This window comes from Hemibagrus wyckioides, linkage group LG24, assembly GCF_019097595.1.
Source record: "Hemibagrus wyckioides isolate EC202008001 linkage group LG24, SWU_Hwy_1.0, whole genome shotgun sequence".
NCBI lineage: Eukaryota > Metazoa > Chordata > Actinopteri > Siluriformes > Bagridae > Hemibagrus > Hemibagrus wyckioides.
This window is the reverse complement of record NC_080733.1, coordinates 1,590,788-1,613,409: the sequence shown is the minus strand read 5'-3', so window position 1 is coordinate 1,613,409 and position 22,622 is coordinate 1,590,788. Positions and strand designations below refer to the sequence as shown.

Here is a 22,622-nt window from a genome sequence, read left to right as displayed (position 1 = left end):
CCTCATTTCCCCAGGGCCACCCTTCTCAGGGTCTTTCTCAGGATCTCACTCAGCCAACATGTATTTGATGCTAAAAACTTTGGTAGCTGAGTGCATTGTCAACCAATAGAGATAAGAGTGTTTGCTATTGCAAAAAATTCCTCCAACACTACCGCTTTCCCCAGTAATGTTCGGCTTTAGGTTTGCTCTACTACTGCCACACATATTTCACAAGTTCAACTGTACTGATGATTCTCTCAGAAATAGTTCAGTTTGTGATTGTTGTGCTTCTGCAAAACAGGACTCTGACCTGGAATAATAGCTGATTATTGTGCATGTTGCCTGCACTTCACTTACCCTTCATGCAGTTCGGCTAGCACCTCATTTCTCAGTGAAGAAGAAATAACAAACCCTGTTCCTTTCAGCAGTAGCTCATCTTGTACTGTGAGAAATTAATGCTCTGCCCAGTACTGGGATTTGCACAATTTAGCTGACTTTATAGCTTTATGTCCAGCTAAAATTACACATTAGGTGCCACTGAGACTGACCTCTGCCTCACCCTGAATGTACTCAGCAGTGGCTACCATTAATAATGCCTGTGTAAAGCTAAAATAATGTATAAAGTCACATAGAGCCAAAATATGCATTTGCATAATGTGTACAGTACCAGCTGTCTGTTGTATGCATACTGGCACAGTTTATTGTTCCTGCTTTGGACACCAAATTGTTCACACCATGTGTAATAAACTGCTCTCTTTTATTATTTAACTCTATGATTTGCCAGAAATTGATTGAAGCCCCACTCGTTTTCCACATGCTGACACTGTGATGGTGCCCCCAACAGGCGCGGATGACTTTCTCCCCTCTTTTCTCCAGCTAAACCTGTTTGCCTGTCAGCAAGACCCGCCATATTGTCTCCCTCAAAGAGCCAAGAGGTAATGTATTCTGTCCGTTTAATATATTTATTTAGTGTCTGCCCTGAAATTGTATCTGATGAAATGCAGCTTGGAAAACGGTTTTTCCGACCAGCCCCATTCCATGCTTATTTACCATAAAAACAAAACACTGAGTTGTAGCTTGCTATGCTAGGCTAACAGGCTAACACCCACGAAAGCTGTGCATTGAATATCCTTAACCCCGAGGCTGCGCGAGCGCTCCGCGGTAGCATCCAGGCTACAAGCACCGCTAGCATCATGCAGTGCAGTGATCTCCCCGGTGAGCTAACGCGCTTTCCTGCCTGCTGCCTGTTTATACAAACACTGCAGATCATCCACTTCAGTTCAGTTATCTGTGCGGTTAATAAACCTGGCAGTTAGTTTCGACTTTACTTAGTTGAGCAGAGTTTGCGGCTCTCGTCACTTGTTGGGAGTGTTACAACCATACAAACCAGCCTGGGTAAATGGAGTGGTGTTTGGGGTCGAGTCTTGACTCTGTCTTTAAATTTGTGTTCAGTATTTTATTAAAGAGACTCGTCTCTGGATCGTGTTTATCAAGTCATCAGTTTCTCTGCTGTCTTTTAATCAAGCAGCAGTAGTGTTGCTAGCTAAGCTCATTTAACACGACTAGTTAACCAGCCTACCAACCTAAACCTGCTGTCAGATCCGGTAATGCTGATCGAGAAACATCATCATCATCATCATCATCACCATCACCTGAGCGTTCTGCTTCATGGCGTGACATTTTAGTCGACTTCATCACACTTTACAGTTTATTATCAATCTACAGGTGTTTCCTCTTAGTTCAGCTCTCATTAGCCATCCTGAAAGGGTTATACACACACACACACAGACACACACACACACACACACACACACACACACACACACAGATATATATATTATAATCACACACTCAGTGTTTATGATGATTTATAATCACACACTCAGTGTTTATAATGATTTATAATCACACACTCAGTGTTTATGATGATTTATAATCACACACTCAGTGTTTATGATGATTTATAATCCCACTCTCAGTGTTTATGATGATTTATAATCACACACTCAGTGTTTATAATGATTTATAATCACACTCAGTGTTTATGATTTATAATCACACTCAGTGTTTATAATGATTTATAATCACACTCAGTGTTTATAATGATTTATAATCACACTCAGTGTTTATAATGATTTATAATCACACACTCAGTGTTTATAATGATTTATAATCACACACTCAGTGTTTATAATGATTTATAATCACACACTCAGTGTTTATAATGATTTATAATCACACACTCAGTGTTTATAATGATTTATAATCACACTCAGTGTTTATAATGATTTATAATCACACACTCAGTGTTTATAATGATTTATAATCACACACTCAGTGTTTATAATGATTTATAATCACACACTCAGTGTTTATAATGATTTATAATCACACACTCAGTGTTTATGATGATTTATAATCACACACTCAGTGTTTATAATGATTTATAATCACACACTCAGTGTTTATAATGATTTATAATCCCACTCTCAGTGTTTATGATGATTTATAATCACACACTCAGTGTTTATAATGATTTATAATCACACACTCAGTGTTTATAATGATTTATAATCACACACTCAGTGTTTATAATGATTTATAATCACACACTCAGTGTTTATAATGATTTATAATCACACACTCAGTGTTTATAATGATTTATAACCACACACTCAGTGTTTATAATGATTTATAATCACACTCAGTGTTTATAATGATTTATAATCACACACTCAGTGTTTATAATGATTTATAATCACACACTCAGTGTTTATAATGATTTATAATCACACTCAGTGTTTATAATGATTTATAATCACACACTCAGTGTTTATAATGATTTATAATCCCACTCTCAGTGTTTATGATGATTTATAATCACACTCTGTGTTTATAATGATTTATAATCACACTCTGTGTTTGATGATTTATAATCACACTCAGTGTTTATAATGATTTATAATCACACTCTGTGTTTGATGATTTATAATCACACTCAGTGTTTATAATGATTTATAATCACACTCAGTGTTTATAATGATTTATAATCACACACTCAGTGTTTATAATGATTTATAATCACACACTCAGTGTTTATAATGATTTATAACCACACACTCAGTGTTTATAATGATTTATAACCACACACTCAGTGTTTATAATGATTTATAACCACACACTCAGTGTTTATAATGATTTATAACCACACACTCAGTGTTTATAATGATTTATAACCACACACTCAGTGTTTATGATTTATAATCACACTCAGTGTTTATAATGATTTATAATCACACTCAGTGTTTATAATGATTTATAATCACACACTCAGTGTTTATAATGATTTATAATCACACACTCAGTGTTTATAATGATTTATAATCACACACTCAGTGTTTATAATGATTTATAACCACACACTCAGTGTTTATAATGATTTATAACCACACACTCAGTGTTTATAATGATTTATAACCACACACTCAGTGTTTATAATGATTTATAATCACACTCAGTGTTTATAATGATTTATAATCACACACTCAGTGTTTATAATGATTTATAATCACACACTCAGTGTTTATAATGATTTATAATCACACTCAGTGTTTATAATGATTTATAACCACACACTCAGTGTTTATAATGATTTATAACCACACACTCAGTGTTTATAATGATTTATAATCACACTCAGTGTTTATAATGATTTATAATCACACACTCAGTGTTTATAATGATTTATAACCACACACTCAGTGTTTATAATGATTTATAACCACACACTCAGTGTTTATAATGATTTATAACCACACACTCAGTGTTTATGATTTATAATCACACTCAGTGTTTATAATGATTTATAATCACACTCAGTGTTTATAATGATTTATAATCACACACTCAGTGTTTATGATTTATAATCACACTCAGTGTTTATAATGATTTATAATCACACACTCAGTGTTTATAATGATTTATAATCACACACTCAGTGTTTATAATGATTTATAATCACACACTCAGTGTTTATAATGATTTATAATCACACACTCAGTGTTTATAATGATTTATAATCACACTCAGTGTTTATAATGATTTATAATCACACTCAGTGTTTATAATGATTTATAATCACACTCAGTGTTTATAATGATTTATAATCACACTGTGTTTATAATGATTTATAATCACACACTCAGTGTTTATAATGATTTATAATCACACACTCAGTGTTTATAATGATTTATAACCACACACTCAGTGTTTATAATGATTTATAACCACACACTCAGTGTTTATAATGATTTATAATCACACACTCAGTGTTTATAATGATTTATAACCACACACTCAGTGTTTATAATGATTTATAATCACACACTCAGTGTTTATAATGATTTATAATCACACTCTCAGTGTTTATGATGATTTATAATCACACTCAGTGTTTATGATGATTTATAATCACACACTCAGTGTTTATAATGATTTATAATCACACTCAGTGTTTATCATGATTTATAATCACACACTCAGTGTTTATAATGATTTATAATCACACACTCAGTGTTTATAATGATTTATAATCACACACTCAGTGTTTATAATGATTTATAACCACACACTCAGTGTTTATAATGATTTATAACCACACACTCAGTGTTTATGATTTATAATCACACTCAGTGTTTATAATGATTTATAATCACACACTCAGTGTTTATGATTTATAATCACACTCAGTGTTTATAATGATTTATAATCACACACTCAGTGTTTATGATTTATAATCACACTCAGTGTTTATAATGATTTATAATCACACTCAGTGTTTATAATGATTTATAATCACACTCTCAGTGTTTATAATGATTTATAATCACACTCAGTGTTTATCATGATTTATAATCACACACTCAGTGTTTATCATGATTTATAATCACACACTCAGTGTTTATAATGATTTATAATCACACACTCAGTGTTTATAATGATTTATAATCACACACTCAGTGTTTATAATGATTTATAATCACACACTCAGTGTTTATAATGATTTATAATCCCACTCTCAGTGTTTATGATGATTTATAATCACACTCTGTGTTTATGATGATTTATAATCCCACTCTGTGTTTATGATGATTTATAATCACACTCAGTGTTTATAATGATTTATAATCACACTGTGTTTATGATGATTTATAATCACACTGTGTTTATGATGATTTATAATCACACTCAGTGTTTATGATTTATAATCACACTCAGTGTTTATGATGATTTATAATCACACACTCAGTGTTTATGATGATTTATAATCACACACTCAGTGTTTATAATGATTTATAATCACACACTCAGTGTTTATAATGATTTATAATCACACACTCAGTGTTTATAATGATTTATAATCACACACTCAGTGTTTATGATGATTTATAATCACACTCTCAGTGTTTATGATGATTTATAATCACACTCAGTGTTTATGATGATTTATAATCACACACTCAGTGTTTATAATGATTTATAATCACACTCAGTGTTTATCATGATTTATAATCACACACTCAGTGTTTATAATGATTTATAATCACACACTCAGTGTTTATAATGATTTATAATCCCACTCTCAGTGTTTATGATGATTTATAATCACACTCAGTGTTTATAATGATTTATAATCACACACTCAGTGTTTATGATTTATAATCACACTCAGTGTTTATAATGATTTATAATCACACTCAGTGTTTATAATGATTTATAATCACACTCAGTGTTTATAATGATTTATAATCACACTCAGTGTTTATAATGATTTATAATCACACACTCAGTGTTTATGATTTATAATCACACTCAGTGTTTATAATGATTTATAATCACACTCAGTGTTTATAATGATTTATAATCACACTCAGTGTTTATAATGATTTATAATCACACACTCAGTGTTTATAATGATTTATAATCACACTCAGTGTTTATCATGATTTATAATCACACACTCAGTGTTTATAATGATTTATAATCACACACTCAGTGTTTATAATGATTTATAATCACACACTCAGTGTTTATAATGATTTATAATCACACACTCAGTGTTTATAATGATTTATAATCCCACTCTCAGTGTTTATGATGATTTATAATCACACTCTGTGTTTATGATGATTTATAATCCCACTCTGTGTTTATAATGATTTATAATCACACACTCAGTGTTTATAATGATTTATAATCACACACTCAGTGTTTATAATGATTTATAATCACACACTCAGTGTTTATAATGATTTATAATCCCACACTCAGTGTTTATAATGATTTATAATCCCACTCTCAGTGTTTATGATGATTTATAATCACACTCTGTGTTTATGATGATTTATAATCCCACTCTGTGTTTATAATGATTTATAATCACACTCAGTGTTTATAATGATTTATAATCACACTCAGTGTTTATGATGATTTATAATCACACTCAGTGTTTATGATGATTTATAATCACACACTCAGTGTTTATGATGATTTATAATCACACACTCAGTGTTTATGATGATTTATAATCACACACTCAGTGTTTATGATGATTTATAATCACACACTCAGTGTTTATGATGGTTTATAATCACACACTCAGTGTTTATAATGATTTATAATCACACTCTCAGTGTTTATGATGATTTATAATCACACTCAGTGTTTATAATGATTTATAATCACACACTCAGTGTTTATAATGATTTATAATCACACACTCAGTGTTTATAATGATTTATAATCACACACTCAGTGTTTATAATGATTTATAATCCCACTCTCAGTGTTTATAATGATTTATAATTTATATTTTACAGATGTTACATTAATTAGCTTTCAAAACATTAAACCACCTTTTGCTTCTATTCTTATAATTTGGGGTAATTTTGTCACAGTGAGGAGAACAGTCTGATATTTGAGTGGTTATTACTCCTTATATATTTATGTGTACTTTATAGTAGTTTATTATTTTCTAGTAATCAGGGAATTACTGATTACTGACCACTCTTAACTCATGAAATGATTTGTTGCATATATTCCTATTCAATCTTGTTTGGTAGCATTGTGTTTTCCCAGTAGAAGCCCATTAGGTTTCAGTAGCTCACCTGCTACTGGGATTGACTGGAAGTATTTATTGCTCTGATGCAGCAGTGTTGATTTTCATGCCAGTTAAACAGTCACATGTTTTGCTAGTAGGCAATGGAAACTTCTCAGTTCAGTTTTAAAGCCTGCTGCTTAAGTTAAATGTTTATAGATGGTTTTTCATGAATTGGTTAATTGGCATATACTGTATGTGTTGTATAAAATTATTAACATCTAGGCATATTTACTGGCTTCAATATGAGTAATGGATGATGAAATATTATTGCTATTATTTCTGTTTTTAAATGTAAAATGTTAAGAAACAGATCATTGTTGTACATTTCATCTGATTGTCTCTTGTCATCGTATAAGGCAGGTTATTTAGTGGAACGGTGCAGATTGCAGAGAGGATTGACAAGGACTGTGTGGTCTTTGTCTGGTCCCAGATCTGACTTTTGTTTGAAATGTACAGTATTTTGCTCCGTCAGTCTCTGATGCAGTATTGACTCAACTGTATTAGTGTAGTTTATAATCATTTGAGTTGTGTCTTTTGAAACCTGTTTGTTCTTCAGTTGGCACAGGATTTGTGGCTTGCACTTTTTTGGCCACAGCATGTGATATCAAGTTCTGCTGTGATATTGAATGAGTCTGTTCATCCTCCCAGGTAGCTGGAAGTCAAAACCTAGGAATTTCTGGTATGACGCTTTTGACAATAGACCATCTGTCTGCTGTATCTTAGGCTTTCCTCCTGTTTTGAGGATGCTGCATTTTTGATGGCATATTTATCTGAATCATCTGAGACAATCAAACATTGCATAATGACACTAATAGTGATTCATTTGTTTAGTGAGTTTCTTCACAGTTCTGACTTTTATTTGCATGATGTCATTTCCTGTTTAAAGAAAGTATCTCCACAATGTTTGATCTCATTGATCAGTCTTAGAATGGAAGTTGTGTATAAATGCTTGTGTTAAGCCAAACTAAAGGTACACTTTGTAAACTCACTTGGGCTTTCACTTTAAAAAAAATAAAATCAAGTTCAAATGAATTTCAAATTTGACCGTATCTATTTTGGATCATTAGCTTAATTTACTGATGGGTCAAGAGGACATTCAAAGTTTTTAGGGCACCCCCTGCTGGATCAGATGCTAAACAACAAAATTAAAAGCTGTATAATGTGCACATAAATATTTGTAAGGGCAAATTATAGTTTGAATTTTTCACGTATGTTTAAATATAGGTTAAACAGACAGCCCTAAAACACTCACAAAAACACTTACACCACGTGACCTCCACTTACACCGTGTGTCAAACACAAGGCCTGCAAGTCAAATCAAACCTGCTGCCTTGTCATTAGGTTGCACACATCTTTTCACACATCCAGAATTCCCACCTGATCTGTAGTATAGCCACCTCAACCATCCAGCACACATCTCACTCTGTCCATCTCACTCTGGTTCTGTAAACAGCTGTGTACATGTGTATTCTGGTTAAACACTGAGTAATACACGTCAAACACTGTTTAATTTACATTAAACACTTCACAATGCACAACACTGTGTAATGCATGTCAAACACTGTAATGTCTGTTAAACACTGAGTAATATACAATAAAAAAATTACATTAAACACTGCATAATGTATGAAAAATAATGTACAGCATCATGTACAGTAAACACTGCACAGTATACTGTAACACTACACAATGTATGATTAAAACACTGCAATGTTAAACACTACAGCGTACAGTAAACACTAATGAACAATGCTGCACAATGCACATAAATACTGCATAATGTACAGTAAACACTGTGCAGCATACAGTAAACACTGCACAATGTACAATAAAAAACTGCGTAATACACACACTGCAGTGTGCAGTATGTCAGTCATCTAGAACTCCAAAACTCAGAGAAGCAGCATTTCTACCTTTTTATGTTTAAGGAGAATTAAAGTGTGTAAGATTACTGTAATTACCAGCTGTTCAGTCTGTTAAAAAAACAGTACATTTTCAGTATAATCCTTTTACAAAGCATATTTAATCACTTGTTAATCATCACTGTCATTCACTATTAGTACAGTATTCAATATAGTATTTGTTTAAATCACACTTCATTTTACTCTTTGAATCAAATTTAAATAATCTTTTTTTTTGTCTTTTGGCCAAATTAAACAAAAATCCGTGGCATCCCTAAATAAATCGAGTAAACTGAAATTGACTTTATCCATGTTTTGAGAATTGTCTTTGAAGTCTTTAAATGAAGTCTGCCTCGCTCCGCTTGCACTTAAATTAAAATTTCCTGCTTCCTGTGGCTGGGTTTCAGCGCTTTAATCCAGTTTAATGGGTCATGGTAGAAGAATGGAATTTTTTTTATTTTGTGCCATTGTTTCTACTCAGGACATCATGATTGTGTGCTCACTTCACCTGGTTTATGGTGGTAATTGCTGAATCTTAATTTACTGACCATCTTCCCTTTCTCACAGGGCTGACAGAAGCAGCAGCACACACTAATGTCTGGCCCAGTGACCAGCCGATCCCGGGTTTACCCAGATGTCAACACACAGAGACCTCGGGAGTACTGGGACTACGAGTCACATGTTGTGGAGTGGGGGTGAGCCTGCTGCTGTGTGACTGTGCTGATAAAGATATAGTAAAGTGTCTGAAACAATTGCTTGGGTGTTTATTCCTTCATTTGTTTAGTCTTGTTTGGAGCAAATTTAAGAAAGAGTCACCAAACTATTGCAAGGTCATTTACTCTGTATTATGACTAGATATCTGTAGAAACTGTTAATCCTTCGAGTGCAGGTTTGGAATTGTTTGTTTTTGTTAGATCTTGTGGAACTGTAACATTTGAAATTGGTTTGTGTTAAACCCACCACACTTTATGCATTTCGCCCAGGAGCTCTTCCCAATGAAAAATGTCAAATAAGCAAATCTACATGTGAATCAATATGGATTTACAGTTGTGTAGACATTTTACACACACTGATATTTACTGATATTTTAAAGTTAAATACAACTAAAATGAATGAATTTTTATTATTGTTGTTATTATTATTATTATTAGGTTCCTATTTTTACTGTGACTTTTCTACTTTTTCTGTCTTCTTCTGTTTAGCTGTCTGTGGCAGCCCATAGAACCATCTGATTAAAATTGTGAAATTTGGCACACTTGAGTATTTTGATCAAATGTGGGTCAAATATGAACCAAATTTGGAAGCACTTGTGTGTCCACAATTTAAAATCAGACATCCCTAGCTTCCCTGGGCCGAGACGAGTTCAATGCAGCCTATGATATACATTATGATGACTATTTTCTGCCAAACCTTTTTTCTCTACACCTTCTACAGATTTTATCAAAAGAATTTGAAAACTCCAAGCAGAGAGTGAGGTTGTATGTCAACAACAACATTGCACACTGCCCCTACACTTGTTAGGCAGCTGAAGGACCATGGGATGATGCCATGCTGCAGATTTGATGATAACATCACCACTGGTCAGAAGATGCAGTAACTGCTGAACATGGAGTATAGATGGAATACAATAAAATGCTTCCATCTAAGTGCCATTTTGGTACTCCTCCTCCAACTTTTGTCATCATTTGGCTCACATAATCTTCAGACATGTCCAAACAAAATTCATCAAAAGAATATTGATATTCTAAACCATCCTTCTGTAATGTGCTAGCATGTGCAAAAATCAGGATGTCTGGGTGTATCACAGCAGGCCATTATCGCAAATCCTGATAATCATCTTCAGGGGCACACCCAGAATATACCCAAAGAATTTTGAGATTGGTCACGAATTCATTTTTTTCTCCTTCATTTGAAGAATTTAAGTTAAATTCGCATTTTTACCCCTATAATTTCCTGGAGTATGGATTATGAAATTCAAGTGTACTTCCTGTCAGACCTGTCAGGATTTTGTCCAAAACTGTTTTTTTTCTTCTCCTACAAATTATGTCCATTTTGACTGGATGTCAGCAACAGCTTCGAGCACTGACCCAATGGCCAATGCAACAGATTTCTTGCCAGCACCACCTACTGGTCAAAAATTACAATGTAATGCTATAAATGCTTTCATTTAACAGTCTCGGTCTGAACTTCAAAGTAACAACAAACAGCAGGACAGGTCAGAGCCGTAGCAGCCACATGGCTCTGCTTCTCTCTGATTGTTTAGGCAACAAGTGTAGCACATCTGTGAATGTGCAGCTTAGCAAATGCTTTTCGGTTTCAATTTCAATTTTATTTTCATTTACTTTTAGCAAAACTGTTACAGCATTTTCTTTAATGCAGCTTCTTGTATTTGTTTTTAAAGGAACCAAGATGACTACCAGCTTGTTCGGAAATTGGGGCGTGGCAAATACAGTGAAGTTTTTGAAGCAATCAATATCACAAACAATGAGAAAGTAGTTGTTAAAATACTCAAAGTAAGTCCATTAGCCTGCACCTTATTAATTATGCATGTCTAATAGTTTGTTTAGCAGTGATTAATAAATAGATTTATTAAATAGTCGGACAGAATATTACTGATGGTTGAATGGGAAATGACAGGATGGATTGATGGATGGATGGACACAATGGTGTATGTACTATGCCATAAGAAGTCATTGAGAACTGCAGTTGGAGTTCATTTCAGTTTATTGGAGCACATTTTACCTGATCAGACTAGACCTCTTACATTACAGCCATCCCAACTCTCATTTTCCAGGTCACTGATGAGCATCTTTGCCAAATAAGCTTGTTTGTGTTGTGGGTTGTATCTTAAAGAAAGATTTGTAACTCAATCCTGTCGGCAGAAACCCAAATTAAGAGAGAGACTTTCTTTACCAGAGAATTCCTCTTTCTTCCTACAAAGGAACATGGCTCCAGATTCATTCGATAACATTTTGCGAGATGAGAGGTTTCTTTCATGCTAAGTGATAAATGCTTGTGAAGATTAACCACATCTCTATAAATGTAGCCAGGTTTTTATTTTGAGCTTCCCTTTACTGGAGACAGAATGGGACAAGTGCAACTCAATCGGTGCCTGGAATTGAAAATGTTTTTGGATTCAGGTTTTGTTTCTTTTTTTTCCCTTTCTGTCTACAGCCAGTAAAGAAGAAGAAAATAAAACGAGAAATAAAGATCTTGGAGAATCTGCGAGGTGGCCCAAACATCATCACACTTTTAGATATTGTCAAGGATCCAGTGGTTAGTATCACAGTAGATCAATAATACGCTGCAGTTAAAAGCTTTTATTTTGTATTAATGAATATTTGTAACAAAGTGATTATGGTGGGTCAGCAGTTATTGAATTAAAATAAAATTGTAGATTATAATAACCTACTTTGATTTTAAGTAGTTATTAACAAGCACTATATGATTATTTGGAAAAGAGAAGTGTTGGGATTTCAGTGTTTTTTTGTTGTTTTTTTTTGTAAGAATAATGGACTTGTTTCTCTCCGTTTTTCCCCAAGTCTCGAACACCTGCTCTGGTTTTTGAGCATGTAAACAACACAGACTTTAAGGTGAAACTTTTGTTCTTTCATATAAAACCTAGTTATAAATGGCATGCTCAGTAAGTAAGGAGATCCAAGCTTTTGCTTTATTTTTCCACAGCAATTGTATCAAACACTATCAGATTATGACATCCGATTCTACATGTATGAGATCTTAAAGGTAAGTTTTTATTCCTTAGTACACAATAAAAACAGTTAAGTTGGTAATTACCAACATCATTGCAGTTCTAGACGCATGCAGTATGAGCTTGTTGATGTCCCAGTGCAGGGAAAGATGTGATAATATTCAGGGCTTCTGTTTCCATATACCTTTTCAAGCATTTCAGATACTGGTTCACTTTATTTACTCTTTCAGATTCACGTAACTAGCAGACTAGCTTAATAACCAGTTTTATGTTTAGTCACTCAGTTGTATGGCTGAACATGGGACAGAGGACTGAGTTGTGCTCGTGGTGCTCTTACTTGATTTTGGAATTACTTATAAACAACCCATTTGAGTCAGGATATTTTTAAGGGTAATTTTGCCTAATATGGTTTAAATGCAATTCACCGGGTTAGGGTTAGTCTGTATTTGTCACAAATCATTACAACATAGCAAAATTAATTTCTTTGCATGTTTCAGCTTGTTAGAAACTTAAGGTCAGAGTGCAGGGCCCTGGAGTGGATGGGGTTAAAGGCCTTAAGGACCCAACAGTGGCCAGCTTTACTTTTTACTTTTCTCTAATTACATTTCATGGGCTTTACTGTTTTAAGTGGTGCAGAGTTTCAGGTTCAGAAAGTTGAATCTGCATCTTAATCACTCAGTGATACTTATTTTGCTGAGTATGTTCTTGAGCCTGGAAGGAAAATTAACATAAGAGGCATTTGTTCAAGTTAAGGACACTTTCTGTATTTCTTTGGGTTCCTGTTGTATATGTGAATAATCAGTAAAATAAGTGAATCCTTTCTTCTTAGGCCTTGGACTACTGCCACAGTATGGGAATCATGCACAGAGACGTCAAGCCCCACAATGTCATGATTGATCACGAGCACAGAAAGGTAGGGGTGTGTGTGTGTTGTCACACTCTGGACTCCCTCAGAGAATGGGGCAGTGTTGGTTTTCTTTTTGCCTCCAGTGAATGGAATAGAAGTGGTGTTCACAGCCACATCAGTGATGATAACTGCATGCAGTGCAAAGACTAATAAGATCTCTGAGGAGATTTCATATGACGCTGATTTCCATGTCCATCATGCCATGTTTCTGACACAGACCATTATGTGTTTGGTTTCTTAGCTTCGTCTGATAGACTGGGGCCTGGCTGAATTTTACCACCCAAGTCAGGAGTACAATGTCAGAGTGGCCTCTCGATACTTTAAAGGACCTGAACTACTTGTTGACTACCAGGTTAGTGTGTGATACAGCTGTCAGATTTTTTTAACAAAAGCATTTTACAAAGACAAAATTGGTATTTTATTATGCAAAAAGTGGAAGTAGTTATCTTTCCTGTTTTGAGGTACTGTATTTTCCAACATAAGATACAGTATCTCACAAAAGTGAGTACACCCTTCACGTTTTTGTAAATATTTTATTATATCTTTTCATGTGACAACCCTGAAGAAATGACACTCTGCTACAATATAAAGTAGTGAGTGTCCAGCCTGTATAACAGTGTAAATTTGCTGTCCCCTCAAAATAACTCAACACACAGCCATTAATGTCTAAACTGTTGGCAACAAAAGTACACCCCTAAGTGGAAATGTCCAAATTGGGCCCAAAGTGTCAATATTTTGTGTGGCCACCATTATTTTCCAGCACTGCCTTAACCCTCTTGGGCATGGAGTTCACCAGAGCTTCACAGGTTGCCACTGGAGTCCTCTTCCACTCCTCCATGATGACATCACAGAGCTGGTGGATGTTAGAGACCTTGTGCTCTCCCACCTTAGGGTTTAGGTCTGGAGACATGTTTGGCCAGTCCATCACCTTTACCCTCAGCTTCTTTAGCAAGGCAGTGGTGGTCTTGGAGGTGTGTTTGGGGTCGTTATCATGTTGGAATACTGCCCTGCGGCCCAGTCTCCGAAGGGAGGGGATCATGCTCTGCTTCAGTATGTCACAGTACATGTTGGCATTCATGGTTCCCTCAGTGAACTGTAGCTCCCCAGTGCCGGCAGCACTCATGCAGGCCCAGACCATGACACTCCCACCACCATGCTTGACTGTAGGCAAGACACACTTGTCTTTGTACTCCTCACCTGGTTGCCGCCACACACGCTTGAACCATCTGAACCAAATAAGTTTATCCTGGTCTTATCGGACCACAGGGCATGGTTCTGGCCATGTCCTTAGTCTGCTTATCTTCAGCAAACTGTATGCAGGCTTTCTTGTGCATCATCTTTAGTAGAGGCTTCCTTCTGGGACGACAGCCATGCAGACCAATTTGATGCAGTGTGCGGCGTCTGGTCTGAGCACTGACCGGCTGACCCCCCACCCCTTCAACCTCTGCAGCAATGCTGGCAGCACTCATACGTCTATTTCCCAAAGACAACCTCCGGATATGACGCTGAGCACGTGCACTCAAAGTTGAGTGCACGTGCTCAGCATTGACCTCAGAAGTTGAGTGCACGTGCCTGTTCTGAGTGGAACCTGTCCTGTAAAACCGCTGTATGGTCTTGCCCACTGTGCTGCAGCTCAGTTTCAGGGTCTTGGCAATCTTCTTATAGCCTAGGCCAGGGTTCCTCAAATCTTTCCCTGGAGGGCCAATCCACTGCAGACTTTAGCTCCAACCCTGATCAAACTCCTCTACCTGTGATTTTCTAATGATCTTGAAGATACTGATTAGCATGCTCAGGTGTGTTTGATTAAGGTTAGAGCTAAACTCTGCAGGAAAGTGGATCTTGTGGGCCAGATTTGAGGATCCTTGGCCTAGGCCATCTTTATGTGGAGCAACAATTCTTTTTTTCAGATCCTCAGAGAGTTCTTTGCCATGAGGTACCATGTTGAACTTCCAGTGACCAGTATGAGAAGGTGTGAGAGCGATAACACCAAATTTAACACACCTGCTCCCCATTCACACCTGAGACCTTGTAACACTAACGAGTCACATGACACCGGGGAGGGTAAATGGCTAATTGGGCCCAATTTGGACATTTCCACTTCGGGGTGGAGTCACTTTTGTTGCCAACGGTTTAGACATTAATGGCTGTGTGTTGAGTTATTTTGAGGGGACAGCAAATTTACACTGTTATACAGGCTGGACACTCACTACTGTACATTGGAGCAGAGGGTCATTTCTTCAGTGTTGTCACATGAAAAGATATAATAAAATATTTACAAAAATGTGAGGGGTGTACTCACTTTTGTGAGATACTGTATACACTACTCACAAAAAGTTAAGGATATTTGGCTTTCGGGTGAAATTTCAGGGTGCACCTAAAATGCTAAAATTCTCTATACTTTTGAATGCACATGTCCAACTGTTCAGTGTTTCAGTACTTTTTGCAGAACTTGCTGTTCTCTAACAAGGTGCTTAACGGCAAAATTCACAACTGGTGTTTGATCCATGAATCCACCAATAAATTTTCTGATTCAATTAGAATTGGTATTTAAACAGTCCTCTTCATCATGCTGTTCACATTTTGACATCATGAGACCAAGACCACACCTAACAACTGATCAACAGTACCTCGCCATTGTGAGGCTTCAAACAGGATGTTCTCAGAGGGAAGTGTCCACTGAGCTTAGAGTGTCACAGAGTGTCATCAGCAGGTTGGGACAGAGAGACTGGAAGAGTCACAGAAAGGCATAGAAGTGGACATCCTTCGGCCACATCCCACGTTGATGACCGCTTCATTGTGAACAGTGCCCTGCGGAACCGGATGATGAATGCCACTCAACTCCAGGCACATTTAAGGGAGGTGAGAGGAACCCAAGTGTCACGTCAGACCATTCGAAACCGTTTACATCAGGGTGGTCTGCGTGCTAGACGACCTGCAAGCGTACCTGACCACACCACCAGGCACAGGCGTCGGGCCAGGGAGCATTTACGCTGGACGAGGGACCGGTGAGCCTCAGTGCTGTTCTCTGATGAAAGTCGATTCATGTTGAGCAGAAATGATGGCCGTCAACGATGTTGGAGACGTCAAGGAGAGCGCTATGCTTCAGCCACTGTTGTGGTGGTGTTACAGTCTGGGCAGGTGTGTCCACTCAATACAAAACTGCCCTACATCTTGTGAATGGTACAGTGACAAGCCAATACTACCTGAATAACATCATTAATCCAGTCATTGTGCCCCTGCATGAACAACACAGACCTAATTTCATCTTCATGGACGACAATGCTCCAGCTCATCGAGGTCGCATCATTAGGGAACGGCTGCTGGAGGCTGGGGTACCTCAAATGGAGTGACCTGCACTTTCTCCAGACCTGAATCCCATAGAAAACCTGTGGGATCAGCCGAGTCGCCGTGTAGAGGCTCATAACCCTGCACCCCAGAACCTCAATGACCTGAGGGCCGCCCTTCAAGAAGAGTGGAATGCCATGCCTCAGCAGACAATAAGTCGACTCGTGAACAGCATGAGACGTCGTTGTCAAGCTGTAATTGATGGTCAAGGTCACATGACAGATTATTGAGACATTGAGATTTTTTGTTGTGGTATACCCACCACTGTTGTTGGATTTTGTTTCAATAAATTGTTTGAGATGAGGAAATCACCATTGCAGCTTCTACTTAAATGCCCTACTTTCATGATATAATATCACTGTAGTGTGAACTTTTTACATTTTCCATAAATTTCACCCAAAAGCCAAATATACTTAACTTTTTGTGAGTAGTATATACACTATATTGCCAAAAGTATTCGCTCACCCATCCAAATAATCAGAATCAGGTGTTCCAATCACTTCCATGGCCACAGGTGTATAAAATCAAGCACCTAGGCATGCAGACTGTTTTTACAAACATTTGTGAAAGAATGGGTCGCTCTCAGAAGCTCAGTGAATTCCAGTGTGGAACTGTGATAGGATGCCACCTGTGTAACAAATCCAGTCGTGAAATTTCCTCGCTCCTAAATATTCCACAGTCAACTGTCAGCTGTATTATAAGAACGTGGAAGTGTTTGGGAACGACAGCAACTCAGCCACGAAGTGGTAGGCCACGTAAACTGACGGAGCGGGGTCAGCGGATGCTGAGGCGCATAGTGCGAAGAGGTCGCCAACTTTCTGCAGAGTCAATCGCTACAGACCTCCAAACTTCATGTGGCCTTCAGATGAGCTCAAGAACAGCGCGCAGAGAGCTTCATGGAATGGGTTTCCATGGCCGAGCAGCTGCATCCAAGCCATACATCACCAAGTGCAATGCAAAGCGTCGGATGCAGTGGTGTAAAGCACGCCGCCACTGGACTCTAGAGCAGTGGAGACGCGTTCTCTGGAGTGACCAATCGCGCTTCTCCATCTGGCAATCTGATGGACGAGTCTGGGTTTGGCGGTTTCCAGGAGAACGGTACTTGTCTGACTGCATTGTGCCAAGTGTAAAGTTTGGTGGAGGGGGGGATTATGGTGTGGGGTTGTTTTTCAGGAGCTGGGCTTGGCCCCTTAGTTCCAGTGAAAGGAACTCTGAATGCTTCAGCATACCAAGACATTTTGGACAATTCCATGCTCCCAACTTTGTGGGAACAGTTTGGAGCTGGCCCCTTCCTCTTCCAACATGACTGTGCACCAGTGACCAAAGCAAGGTCCATAAAGACATGGATGACAGAGTCTGGTGTGGATGAACTTGACTGGCCTGCACAGAGTCCTGACCTCAACCCGATAGAACACCTTTGGGATGAATTAGAGCGGAGACTGAGAGCCAGGCCTTCTCGTCCAACATCAGTGTGTGACCTCACAAATGCACTTCTGGAAGAATGGTCAAAAATTCCCATAAACACACTCCTAAACCTTGTGGACAGCCTTCCCAGAAGAGTTGAAGCTGTTATAGCTGCAAAGGGTGGACCGACGTCATATTGAACCCTATGGATTAGGAATGGGATGTCACTTAAGTTCATATGCGAGTCAAGGCAGGTGAGCGAATACTTTTGGCAGTATAGTGTGTGTATATGTATTTACTCACAGTTGTGTTTACTTGTTGCTGATCTATAGTCAGGTTTTTATGATGCAAATATCTTCTATTTTGTACTAATCTTCATACAGTGGGTTCAGAATATATTCAGACGAGGTCACAATGTTATTTTATGTCTCAGAATACTGAGGTGGTACCTACCTGAATATCTACAATTGTAGGTTTAAACAAAATATGTGGTTGTAGAAGAGGATTGCAACATTAACAATTATTAACATAAAAATCAAAAACAGTAAAATCTAGATTATTCTTTCTTAAAACCTACCCATGCTCTCCTCTTTTACTGAGATATTAGTCTCTGTTCCTCCTCTGGAACTTTGCCACACCTTGATCTTTAAATGATTACTTATATTTTAACTAAATTCAATCCATAATATGTTTAACAGCACCTCCACATTTCTTTCAATACTAGGAAAGAGCCAAGCGGTTTTCTCACTCATAGTCAAAGATGAAAGTTAGGGTCAGCAATCAGCTTTGTTTTCACCCATATCTGAAGGATTTTTCCAATTGTTACAGACATTATTCAAGATTCAGTATTTTATTTGTTACATGCCCCGATACAGTACATACAGTATGCAACTTTCAGTAAAATGAAAAAAAAAACTTCTTCTATTGTTATTATTATTATTTATTAACAATCAAAAACTGAAATTGCTAATTTACATTACAATTCAGCATATTAAATAACATTTTATTGTCATCTGATCCTTGTTTTGGTTTATTTTACTGAAATATGTGTAGCTTTAATGACGTATGTGCACGTATTAACACTGAATATTTACTCTGTTCTTGTGATTGTCAGATGTATGACTACAGTTTAGACATGTGGAGCTTAGGCTGCATGTTGGCCAGTATGATTTTCAGGAAAGAGCCGTTCTTCCATGGACATGACAACTACGACCAGGTGAGTGGCACACATGTAGTTTAAAAGCACACACTGACTCATGTACTTGTTTTTTTTATTGAGCTTTATTTACGTCAATTTCCAAAAATTGTCACGGAAACATATTTTTATTTAATTCTTATGCTAAGTTCATTCATTGAGAGTCAAGAAGACCAGATACTGTTAAATAGCCTATAGAATGATGTTCTTATTGTGGACTGATGGTCTTTGCATCAAGGCTCTTTCAGTGTTTAAATGAGTACTGTCTTTACAGCTTGTACGAATTGCCAAAGTTCTGGGCACAGAAGACCTGTATGACTATATTGACAAATACAACATAGAACTTGATCCAAGGTTCAATGACATCTTGGGCAGGTGAGACCTCAACATTTGTTTTATAACGTTTATTTTATCCTTTTCCCTCTCCTAGCTCCATCATCATGTATTAAACTATCTACGATACAATATGTACAAGAGCTTGATTTTGTTCTATGCTCCCTTTCCCCCAGACATTCCAGGAAGAGGTGGGAGAGGTTTGTGCACAGTGAGAACCAGCACCTGGTCAGTACTGAAGCCCTGGACTTTCTGGACAAGCTTCTGCGCTATGACCATCAAGCACGCCTCACAGCCCGGGAGGCCATGGAGCACCCATACTTCTGTGAGTCCCACTTTCACTAGGCATTCAGATACATCATGTCAATTTGTGGTCCTCATGATATTGCAGCCCAAACCATCAGTGATCCGCCCTCATGCTTCACTCTGGGTCTGGGCAGCAGTCAGGTCTTTGGGCTTCTCCACACTATAACTCTCCCAGAGAACTGGGAAAGACAGTGAAGGTGGACTCATCAGAGAACTATATATATTTCAGATTGTTCACAGCCCAAGATTTGCACTGCTGTCACCAAAGATTGGACCTGATGTTTGGCATTAAGTGACCGAAGGTTTAGCAATAGCAGCCTCACCGTGAATATTGACCCTGTGCAGCTTCTAGTGAACAGTTTTGGTGGAAACAAGAGAATCGAGGCATGTATTGAATTCTGCAGTGAGCTGGATAGCTGTAGTTTTACATTTTTTGGATACAATATCTCTTTTAGATGGCTTCCTCTTACATGGACAGTTACTCCTGTTGGATGTTTGTCACAAAATTAAAATAATCCCTTACATATTCAGGTGTAAGTTCACAGCATTATTTGAGAAAATTTCAATTAGATACTTGCAGTAATATTTATATAAGCTTATGTTCATGGAGAGTTAAAGCTTATTGTACCTTTGTACAGCAATAAGTGGTGGACTAAGTTAAATTCTCACCTTGTATGTTTGTTTCAGGTGCAGTGTGTTTGCTGCTAAACAGTATTCTGTCTCCTTTCACAGATCCCATAGTAAAAGATCAGGCAAGGATGGGCTCTACATCTGGGCTTTCCACTGGCTCCACTCCTGTCAGCACCTCCAGCATGATGACTGGTAAAACTTTCCCAGAGCTCTTTTGAATTGAATCCATTTTCAGATTAACTCAGCTAGGTAATCAGCTTTGCAAGGTTGGTTGGACTGATCTGCTGTTCTTGAACAGTCTTCTTGAACCTTTGTCCTATTCTCTTGTAGGAGGTATCACATCCATGTCCTCGTCCCAGCCCATGGCCAACATGTCTGCATCTCCTGTCATGCCCTCACCCAGCACTCTGGCCGTACAAGTCCCTGCTGCTGCTGGTGCACAACCCTGATGAGGACTAACTCACTCAACTCTCTGTTTCCAGCCCTCATTTTTATAGCAGAGACAAATGGATTTGTCTTCTTTTTTCTTTGTTTGTTTCTATTCTGTAATTATATATTGATATCCGGACACATATCAGACTGTGTCCGGCTGAAAATGTAGCTGCTGTATTTTATGATGGTGTCTAGAGAAGCAACCATACTGTAGAAATTAAGAAAAAAGGATAATAAAATGTATTTTATATGTCCCTAATGTTTGTTGCTTTTATTTGATTTTGAAAAAATCAGCGTGCTATCGCAGTTTACATTGCAGTGTACTTACAGTGAATAAAAAAAGTCTACACACCCATGTTAAAATGGCAGGTTTTTGTTGTGGGAAAAAATGAAACCAAGATCAGTTATGTCAGAACTTTTTCCACCTGTATTGTAAAATTGCGGCTTTGTGAAATAACCCAGTTGCATAAATGCACACACTCCTGAAATAATACCTAGTTGAAGCACCTTCAGATTTTATCACAGCATACAGTCTTTGTGGGTCAGTCAGTATGGCACAGCCATTCTGCCTCGCAAAAGCATATTACCTCGGTCACAGCTCTCCTGTGTACAGCCCTCTTTGGGTCACCCTGCAGGTTTTTGTTTGGATTTAGATCTGGACTCTGCCTGGGCCATTCCAAAACCTTGATCTTGTTTTTTGTGAAGCCATTCCTTTGTTGATTTCTGGGTTTGCTTCAGGTTGTTGGTGAAATTCCTCTTATCTTAAGTGTTTCAGCCAGAAGCCTTAAGGTTTTGTGCCAAAACCGACAGGTATTTGGAGCGATTCAGTATTCCCTCACCCTGACTAAAGCCACTTCCATGCTTCACTCATGCTGTTCTTTTGCTGATGTACTGTGTGGGTTTTTTTGTACCAAACATATCTTTTGTTATTATGGCCCAAAAGTTCAACTTAGTTTTCATCACACAACACGCTATTCCACATGGTTTTGGGAAATTGGATGTTTTTTGGGTTTTTTTTTTTGCATACTTAATGAGTTATGTGTAGGGAGCAACCAGTACTTGCCAAAAATTGCTGAAATTCTTTTAATTTTGCGGTCCTCCTGACCAGTCTTCTCCTGGACTTCTCATCAGTTTTAGTAATCTTAGTAATGTCACACTCGTGTCATATTTTCTCCATGTGTTGATTATTGTCTTTACTGTTCCTTGATATATTCGTTGTCTGGGATTTTTCTTTTTTTTTTTTATAAGCCTCTCCTATTTTCCTCTCCTATCCTGTTATTTTTCAACAATGAGCTCTTGTACCTGCTGCTTTGTAAGCTCTT

At 37.3% G+C, this 22,622-nt stretch overlaps 1 protein-coding gene across 2 annotated transcripts; it reads left to right on the top strand.

Annotated features, from left to right (window-relative positions):
* Positions 1-826: 826 nt before the first annotated feature.
* Positions 827-21,554, top strand: zgc:86598 (STKc_CK2_alpha domain-containing protein). Of its 2 annotated transcripts, XM_058378088.1 has the most exons (13): positions 827-914; positions 9,607-9,734; positions 11,441-11,552; positions 12,214-12,315; positions 12,582-12,632; positions 12,724-12,783; positions 13,578-13,661; positions 13,897-14,007; positions 19,519-19,620; positions 19,874-19,974; positions 20,109-20,257; positions 20,971-21,060; positions 21,199-21,554. In XM_058378088.1, the coding sequence occupies exons 2-13, from the start codon at positions 9,634-9,636 to the stop codon at positions 21,315-21,317; spliced, it is 1,182 nt and encodes a 393-aa protein (XP_058234071.1). In that variant the 5' UTR covers positions 827-914; positions 9,607-9,633; the 3' UTR covers positions 21,318-21,554. The 2 variants fall into 2 exon arrangements, with proteins under 2 accessions (XP_058234071.1, XP_058234072.1); XM_058378089.1 differs by lacking the exon at positions 11,441-11,552 and having other exon boundaries at positions 885-914.
* The last annotated feature ends 1,068 nt before the right edge of the window (positions 21,555-22,622 follow it).

Coding starts and splice junctions, on each gene's coding strand:
- zgc:86598 (XM_058378088.1), top strand. CDS start 9,634: ATGTCTGGCCCAGTGACCAGCCGATCCCGGGTTTACCCAGATGTCAAC. Junction 14,008..19,518: donor AACTACTTGTTGACTACCAG/GTTAGTGTGTGA, acceptor TGTGATTGTCAG/ATGTATGACTACAGTTTAGA. Junction 20,258..20,970: donor CATGGAGCACCCATACTTCT/GTGAGTCCCACT, acceptor CTCCTTTCACAG/ATCCCATAGTAAAAGATCAG.